The 10,000-nt window shown below is 45.2% G+C and overlaps 1 protein-coding gene across 3 annotated transcripts in view; it reads right to left on the bottom strand.

The window, feature by feature from the left end:
- The window catches only part of SH2D3C (SH2 domain containing 3C), a 93,103-nt gene that overhangs the window by 13,571 nt on the left and 69,532 nt on the right, over positions 1–10,000 (bottom strand). For all 3 annotated transcript variants that reach the window (XM_075324306.1, XM_075324307.1, XM_075324308.1), the window contains 2 exons: positions 1,156–1,284; positions 1–52 (listed from right to left, as the gene is read on the bottom strand). The exon at positions 1–52 is cut by the window's left edge and continues 385 nt beyond it. In XM_075324306.1, the coding sequence (XP_075180421.1) occupies positions 1–52; positions 1,156–1,284 (181 nt within the window). The remainder of the gene's footprint in view (positions 53–1,155; positions 1,285–10,000) is intronic.

Here is a 10,000-nt window from a genome sequence, read left to right as displayed (position 1 = left end):
ACGAGTCTCTGATGAGGAAGTCTCCATTTCTCTGCACCAAGCTCTCCGATACCTGTATCAATGGAAGAACGTGCACAAGTTACCCAACATTGCTGTGTTTAGAGTGGAAAGTGAAGGCGAATGTAGCGCCCCTGAAGCCATCAGGGAGCTGCAAGGTACTGCATCCTCACTGGGATGCAGGGCCTACCGCCTAGGGACCCAGAAGACCAGTGCTGGTAACACAAACACTCCAGGTGATCCCAGTTTTCCCCAACATTCCCCCATAGAATGGTACAAAGCTAGGGTTGGACCAATGGATGGCCGCCTAGATGTGGAGCCAGTCCAGTCCACTAGTTGACTAGGTGGGAGGGGCAGACAGTGGACAGTAGTTAGTCGGAGTCAGACAGTGAGTGGTCGTGAGCAGGCCACACTGACTAGGAGTGAACAGTAACTTGGTGCCCAGGAGGTTAGTTGCCGGTGGAGTACTCCCGGAACTACGCACCAACGGGGTACAGGACCCCAAGTCAGGCATAAGCTCCATGCAGGCCTGATAAGACCTGCACACTGAGGGGACCATTAAGGACCTCACTGACCTTGAAGTCTGGGACTCAGTAGCAAAGGGAGAACCGGGGACAGGACGAGAGACTCCAACCCCACAGGGTTTACGCTACCGTCAAACGGACTGCAGTAGAAGACCACCAGACGGGGACCCACCAGAGACCGGTGCAGGGGAAGAAGGCACCAGATTACTAAACTAGCACTGGGACTAAGGGGACCTGAAGGTGAAGCCAGCCGGCCTCGGGTGACCAGTTACCACCAGAAAGTAAGTAAAGAACCAGGTGCACTGAACCCCTTGTGTGGACTACCTTCTTCCGACACCCGTCACATCACCTATCCTCTGGGGCCCGGCCCTGCTTGCGGAGGGCCTAACATCCAGGCTGCCATTAACACCAGCCCCAGTAGTGGACATTGTGCAGCGGCGGCTCCATCTACATAGCCGCACCACCGCAAGTGGCGTCACATATACACATTTATTCAAACTCCCATGTAAATATCCCCTTTTAAAAAAGCCCCCAGGCAACGGCCACCAAAGTGACATTCCCCTGTTATACACCGCCCGGGACCGAGTACCCCAAAACCCTGGGCGACACACAAAGGGTAAAAAAGCAAGGTTACCTCTCGTGGTATGCGTCCGTGGTACCAGGCGTGGCTGCGCAGGTCTGAGCTGTTGAGTTTGAGCTCTTCCTCTAATTCCTTGTGCAGTTTCTCTGGAGGAGTATCCAAGATGTACTTCTCCTTGGAGAACTGTTGGAACATGAAGAACATCATGAAACTTGTACGACTTCTCTCATCGCGTATTCTGCAAAATGCAAAGCTCCAACTTCAGAGAGAATCATCTCACTAATTGGGGAAAATTCCTTCTGCCTAAACCGAGACCTCACTCCGGAGATCCAGCACCTCCCGAAAATATGTCAGCCATCCGTCTCTATAGACCAAGAGTCTACGAAGCTCGGGTATTAGTATGGACATGTGGTGTCAGGGCTAATATGGGCAGATGGAAGACGGCTGGTGCTGGGCTTGTTTTTGGCACCAATGCGTTGACATATTGCTTCATCGGTGGACTGTATTCGCCACCGAAAGAACTGGGCAAAATTTATCAGTCTCAAACATCTCGTTATCTCTTGGTCCTCTATAATTAGTCAGATTTTATTTCTTTCCCGTCTGAGATCATGAGGTAGGGGCAGAGACCCTGATTCCAGCGATGTGTCACTCGCAGATCTAGCAGAGCTGAGAATACTGAGCTGTGTATAACCCCGCACACACCACTGATTGGCAGCTTTCTACTTGAGCACACAGCTGCCAATCAGTGATGTGGGAGGGGTTTAAGGAGCTCCGTTTTCTTTCCTGCAGCTCTAGGAATACTGAGCTGTGTATAACCCCGCCCACACCTCTGATTGGCAGCATTCTGTGTGCAGGGACAGAAAGCTGCCAGTGATGTGGGAGGGGTTTAAGGAGCTCTGCTTTTTCTCCTACAGATCTATGAATAATGAGCCGAGCATAACCCCACCCACACCTCTAATTGGTAGCTTTTGTGTATATGGGCAGAAAGCTGCCAATCAGTGATGTGGGAGTGGTTTAAGGAGCTCCATTTTCTCTCCTGCAGATCTAGCAGATCTCAGAATACTGAGCTATGTATAAACCCACCCACCCCACCGATTGGCAGCTGTGTGTGTAGACAGGTAGAACGCTGCCAATCAGTGGTGTGGGTGGGTTTATACACGGCTCAGTATTCAGAGATCTGCTAGATCTGCAGGAGAGAAAACAGAGCTCCTTAAATCCCTCCTACATCACTGATTGGCAGCTTTGTGTGTATATGGGCAGAAAGCTGCCAATCAGTGATGTGGGAGGGGTTTAAGGAGCTCTTCTTTTTCTCCTGCAGATCTAGGAATACTGAGCTGTGTATAACCCCGCCCACACCACTGATTGGCAGCTTTCTGTCCCTGCACCCAGAAATCTGCCAATCAGTGATGAGGGAGGGGTTTAAAGAGCTCATGAATATACTGGACTACCTGGCAGCAGGTTTACAAGTCCCTCTAGTGAATCTCCAGCTGATAAAACAGTGATTTTAGCAAAACTACAGCCAGCAGCTCAGTAAGTGAGACATCGTTGGAATCAGGATCTCTGTCTCTGCATTACGCTGCTATCAGATAAGGTGGTAAAAATCTGGTGACTGATTCCCTTTAAGAAATGGCTGAATAGAGGACACTTCACGGACTATTTGATGATTTAGGGCGACAATTCCTCTTTTACTACCATTTTTTCACTTAACCCCAAATTGGATGCTCTACATAAAGAGCAGGGCCACCTACCTACCAAGTGCAATTTATACTACTGTTTTAGGGGGGCTTCTTTAGTCATCAGGGCCTACATGTGACTGTTCCCTCTGCACCTCTTATAGCTTCACATAATATCTAGCTATATAGCTATATCTATATATCTATATCTATACACCTAAAACTATCTATACATGATGGAGTACCTGCGTTTCACATAGGTAGCGAAGCACATGATAGATGATCATGAGAAGCAATCAATGACCCCGATCAAATCTGCTCCCTGGGGACATTCATCATTGGGTGACATCACTGCCACTGCGCGATGACATCACTAATCTTCACCCCTGCATTTATCCATAGTAATTGGCAGCACAAACCAATAAAATAATGTAATTCGCCACTTATCTTTGTTACTTACAGAACCGCTCCGTGAGCAGAGTTTAATGGGATCAGCATTAGCCCTTTAATTCCGGCTGGTAATTCCCTCTCACACGCGGCGGTGACGGATCGGACTATTAGTGGATCGGTTTAGAGCGGAGCACGAAAGAGAATTAAAGCATTTATTCTCCATCAGTCCAGGTGGCAGGTCCCAGTCTCCGCTTTCCTCTGCCCATAGCCCACGCCAGTAGCAGATAATCCCCCCCTCCGCAGAAAATCGCATCAAAGCCGGTCTGGCTGGTGGAATAATACAGACGGTTTAGAGGCATCGTCTGCATTGTAATGAGCTTTTGTGGCCACGGGAACACCTGAGCCGATCACCCGAGCGCGGCCCCCCTCATCCTCCCACGCTGGAAAAGCAATGATGTAATGCCCTGAGTCAGCTGGATCCCTGTGCTAAATCACAGCCTTGATGTGCTTGCTGGTCGGTAGAATTAGATTGTAAGCTCTCTGGGGGTAAACGTGGTCCCACTAGATCGATCGGTCACACCTTTAGAACCCACATTGCCATTGTGAATAGAGGTGGCTGTGTGTATACATACATGTGTATATAATTAGACAGACAGACACAGACAGACAGACACAGACAGACAGACAGACAGACAGACAGACAGACAGACAGACAGACAGACAGACAGACAGACAGACAGACAGACAGACAGACAGACAGACAGACAGACAGACAGACAGACAGACACAGACAGACAGACAGACAGACAGACAGACAGACAGACAGACAGACAGACAGACAGACAGACAGACAGACAGACAGACAGACAGACAGACACAGACAGACAGACACATACAGACAGACAGACACATACAGACAGACAGACACATACAGACAGACAGACACATACAGACAGACAGACACATACAGACAGACAGACACATACAGACAGACAGACACATACAGACAGACAGACACATACAGACAGACAGACACATACAGACAGACAGACACATACAGACAGACAGACACATACAGACAGACACATACAGACAGACACATACAGACAGACACATACAGACAGACACATACAGACAGACACATACAGACAGACAGACACATACAGACAGACACATACAGAGACATACATACAGAGACATACATACAGAGACATACATACAGAGACATACATACAGAGACATACATACAGAGACATACATACAGAGACATACAGACACATACATACAGAGACATACAGACACATACATACAGAGACATACAGACACATACATACAGAGACATACATACAGAGACATACAGACACATACATACATACAGACACACACACAGATACATACAGACAGACATACAGATACATACAGACAGACATACAGATACATACAGACAGACATACAGACAGACATACAGAGACATACATACATACACACATACATACATACATACAGACACACAGACACATACAGACAGACAGACACAGACACATACAGACACACACACATACAGACACACATACAGACACACATACAGACACACATACAGACACAGACACACATACAGACACAGACACACATACAGACACACACACATACAGACACAGACACACATACATACACAGACATACAGACACATACATACATAAATACAGACACAGACACATACATACATATACAGACACATACAGACACAGACACATACATACATACACAGACATACATACAGACACAGACACATACATACAGACACAGACACATACATACAGACACATACAGACACACAGATACATACAGACAGACACACAGATACATACAGACAGACACACAGACACATACAGACAGACACACAGATACATACAGACAGACATACAGACAGACATACATACAGACAGACAGACATACAGACAGACATACAGAGACACACACACAGACACACACACAGACACACACACAGACACACATACAGACACACACACAGACACACATACACACACACATACAGACACACATACACACACACATACAGACACACATACACACACACATACAGACACACATACACACACAGACACACATACAGACACAGACACACATACAGACACAGATACAGACACAGACACACATACACATACAGACACACACACATACACAGACACAGACACACATACATACACAGACATCCAGACACATACAGACATACAGACACATACATACATACACACACACACAGACACATACATACATAAATACAGACACATACATACATAAATACAGACACATACATACATAAATACAGACACATACATACATATACAGACACATAGACACATACATACATACACATACAGACACACAGACACATACATATACAGACACATACATACATACAGACACACATACATACAGACACACATACATACACAGACACACATACAGACACATACATACATACACACACAGACACATACATACATAAATACAGACACATACATACAGACACACATACAGACACAGACACATACATATACAGACACATACATACATACAGTTAGGTCCAGAAATATTTGGACAGTGACAATTTTGGCGAGTTGGGCTCTGCATGCCACCACATTGGATTTGAAATGAAACCTCTACAACAGAATTCAAGTGCAGATTGTAACGTTTAATTTGAAGGTTTGAACAAAAATATCTGATAGAAATTGTAGGAATTGTCACATTTCTTTACAAACACTCCACATTTTAGGAGGTCAAAAGTAATTGGACAAATAAACCAAACCCAAACAAAATATTTTTATTTTCAATATTTTGTTGCGAATCCTTTGGAGGCAATCACTGCCTTAAGTCTGGAACCCATGGACATCACCAAACGCTGGGTTTCCTCCTTCTTAATGCTTTGCCAGGCCTTTACAGCCGCAGCCTTCAGGTCTTGCTTGTTTGTGGGTCTTTCTGTCTTAAGTCTGGATTTGAGCAAGTGAAATGCATGCTCAATTGGGTTAAGATCTGGTGATTGACTTGGCCATTGCAGAATGTTCCACTTTTTTGCACTCATGAACTCCTGGGTAGCTTTGGCTGTATGCTTGGGGTCATTGTCCATCTGTACTATGAAGCGCCGTCCGATCAACTTTGCGGCATTTGGCTGAATCTGGGCTGAAAGTATATCCCGGTACACTTCAGAATTCATCCGACTACTCTTGTCTGCTGTTATGTCGTCAATAAACACAAGTGACCCAGTGCCATTGAAAGCCATGCATGCCCATGCCATCACGTTGCCTCCACCATGTTTTACAGAGGATGTGGTGTGCCTTGGATCATGTGCCGTTCCCTTTCTTCTCCACACTTTTTTCTTCCCATCATTCTGGTACAGGTTGATCTTGGTCTCATCTGTCCATAGAATACTTTTCCAGAACTGAGCTGGCTTCATGAGGTGTTTTTCAGCAAATGTAACTCTGGCCTGTCTATTTTTGGAATTGATGAATGGTTTGCATCTAGATGTGAACCCTTTGTATTTACTTTCATGGAGTCTTCTCTTTACTGGTGACTTAGAGACAGATACACCTACTTCACTGAGTGTTCTGGACTTCAGTTGATGTTGTGAACGGGTTCTTCTTCACCAAAGAAAGTATGCGGCGATCATCCACCACTGTTGTCATCCGTGGACGCCCAGGCCTTTTTGAGTTCCCAAGCTCACCAGTCAATTCCTTTTTTCTCAGAATGTACCCGACTGTTGATTTTGCTACTCCAAGCATGTCTGCTATCTCTCTGATGGATTTTGTCTTTTTTTTCAGCCTCAGGATGTTCTGCTTCACCTCAATTGAGAGTTCCTTAGACCGCATGTTGTCTGGTCACAGCAACAGCTTCCAAATGCAAAACCACACACCTGTAATCAACCCCAGACCTTTTAACTACTTCATTGATTACAGGTTAATGAGGGAGACGCCTTCAGAGTTAATTGCAGCCCTTAGAGTCCCTTGTCCAATTACTTTTGGTCCCTTGAAAAAGAGGAGGCTATGCATTACAGAGCTATGATTCCTAAACCCTTTCTCCAATTTGGATGTGAAAACTCTCATATTGCAGCTGGGAGTGTGCACTTTCAGCCCTTATTATATTTAGAATTGTATTTCTGAACATGTTTTTGTAAACAGCTAAAATAACAAAACTTGTGTCACTGTCCAAATATTTCTGGACCTAACTGTACATACAGACACATACATACATACAGACACATACATACATACAGACACAGACACATACATACAGACACATACATACAGACACATACATACAGACACATACATACAGACACAGACACATACAGACATACATACATACATACATACATACATACACAGACATACATACAGACATACATACAGACACGTGTATCTTTCACCTGTGTGTATCTTCTACTTCTATGGATCTTTGGAACTCCCACGGAAGTGAATGGAAATGTGCATTAGACACCGCCACTAACAGACAGGACCCCATTCTGGAGAAAGGTGGAATTGAGATATGCTGTGCTCATTTATGGCATATCCGAAGTTGGTAATACCCCTTTTAAAGGGTTATTCCAAAAAAATTAGTGGTGACGTTCTAACTTGCTGATTACTTAGAGGTCTAGCGCCCAAAAATGGGGGCTGTGACACTCCAAAATGGAGCTGCAGAGCCCCATTTTGAAGGGGCATTTTACACCACCGCTCCATATTTTTTAAGGCTCTCCGTTCTCCGACAGTCCCGTAGTCAATGGTGTGGAGGTCAAGCATGTGCACTTCTGCTACATTATACGCAATCTCAAGATTCCAAAATTCAATTTTCAAGATCGCTGAATGTTCCAATGGAAAGACCCCATAATAAGCAAGTCATCACCTATCCTATGGAAAGGGGTTTACTTGCCATTTGCGATTTTGTGAATAACCCTTTAATCCCTGTAGGCAGGAGGAGGGGCGGGGGGGGGTGTCACTTTTTTCTAATAAAAATTAAGAAATGGCTTCCATTTAAAGGGATACATTCGAATACAAAGGAATATTTGGATTCTATTTTGGGGTCCGCCATATTTCCATTGACTCCCGTGTGTCCTGTCAGCACATTTTATCAGAATTTACAATCCTATTATTCCTATTATTCGGAGTCTTGGGAGATCGGTATAAAATGTCGCTGTTTAATACAGACTGGAGATCGCTTAAATAACGTATTCGGAGCTAGTGAGCCCACTGGGAAATTAGGGGAACAGTAACAACTCTTCCCGCCCATCGTCAGATTAATTAAAGGAAATCCAGAGGTTTCTCTACTACCCGGGAGCCAGCCGCTCGTGATTTATTCCAGAGATTCCCTCATATTAATTGCATTGCACATATTTCTACGCTGACCTATAAAGTGGGCTGCAAATATGTACAACGAAAGGAATATGGGGGCAAATGTTGGAGAGAAAAAAAAAAATCTGGGAAATTGTCAAATCGTTTGCTGTAGGCTTTATGCCAATATTCTTCCACATTTGCAATTGCCTGGGTGCAGAGGTTGTACTGGCACCTGAGCCTTGGAGGGAGGATCCAAAAAGGTCCCTTTGGAGAAGACCAAGTTCCCTGGTTGTTGAGTGCCCATTGATGCTGTCTTGAATCGTTTGCTGTAGGTGTTATGCCAATATTATTCTTCCACATTTGCAATTGCCTGGGTGCAGGGGGTGCAGGGGTTGCAGTTGCACCTGAGCCTTGGAGAGGGGATCCAAAAAGGTCCCTTTTCTAGAAGTCCAAGACCCCTAATAGTTGGGGGTCTATTGATGCGGTCTTGAATCGTTTGCTGTAGGCTTCATGCCAATATTTTTCTTCCACATTTGCAACTGCCTAGGTGCAGGGGTTGCAGGTGCACCTGAGCCTTGCAGGGGGAATCCAAAAAGGTCCCCTTGGAGAAGAAGGCCAAGACCCCTGGTAGTTGGAGGCGCATTGATGCCATCTTAAATAGTTTGCTGTAGACTTCATGCCAATATTCTTCCACATATGCAACTGAGCCTTGGAGGAGGATTCAAAAAGGTCCATTTGGAGACTATAAAAGACCCCTGGTAGATAGGGGCTTACTGATGCTGTAAAATAATTTGCTGTAGGCTTCATGCCAATATTCTACCACATTTGTAACTGTCTGGGTGCAGGGGTTGCAGTTGCACCTGAGCCTTGGCGGGGGGGGATCCAAAAAGGTCCCTTTGGAGAAGGCCAAGACCCTTAGTAGCTGGGGTTCCATTGATGCGGTCTTAAAATAGTTTGCGTAGGCTTCATGCCAATAGTCTCCCACATTTGCAGTTGCACCTGAGCCTTGGAGGGGTGGATCCAAAAAGGTTCCATTAGTGAAGACCAAGACCCATGGTAGTTGAGGGTCTATTGATGCTGTCAAATCGTTTGCTGTAGGCTTTATTCCAGTATTGTATTATTCTTCCACATTTGCAATTGCCTGGGTGCAGGGATCGCAGTTGCAACTGAGCCTTGGAGAGGGGGAGGATCCAAAATGGTTCCTTTTTCTAGAAGACCAAGACCCCTAGTAGTTGAGGGTCCATTGATGCCACCTTAAATCGTTTGCTATAGGTTTCATGCCATTATTCTTCCACATTTTCAGTTGCCTGGGTGCAGGGGTTGCAGTTGCACCTGAGCCTTGAAGGGTGGAATGCAAAAAGGTCCCTTTGGAGAAGAATAAGATCCCTGGTAGTTGAGGGCCCATTGATGCTGTCATAAATCGTTTGCTGTAGGCTTTGTGCCAATATTCTTCTACATTTGCACTTGAGCCTTGGAGGGGGGATCCAAAAA

The sequence above is a fragment of the Anomaloglossus baeobatrachus genome, chromosome 9, assembly GCF_048569485.1.
Source record: "Anomaloglossus baeobatrachus isolate aAnoBae1 chromosome 9, aAnoBae1.hap1, whole genome shotgun sequence".
Taxonomy (NCBI): domain Eukaryota; kingdom Metazoa; phylum Chordata; class Amphibia; order Anura; family Aromobatidae; genus Anomaloglossus; species Anomaloglossus baeobatrachus.
The sequence above is the reverse complement of the archived record's forward strand: the minus strand, read 5'-3'. Positions and strand labels throughout refer to the sequence as shown.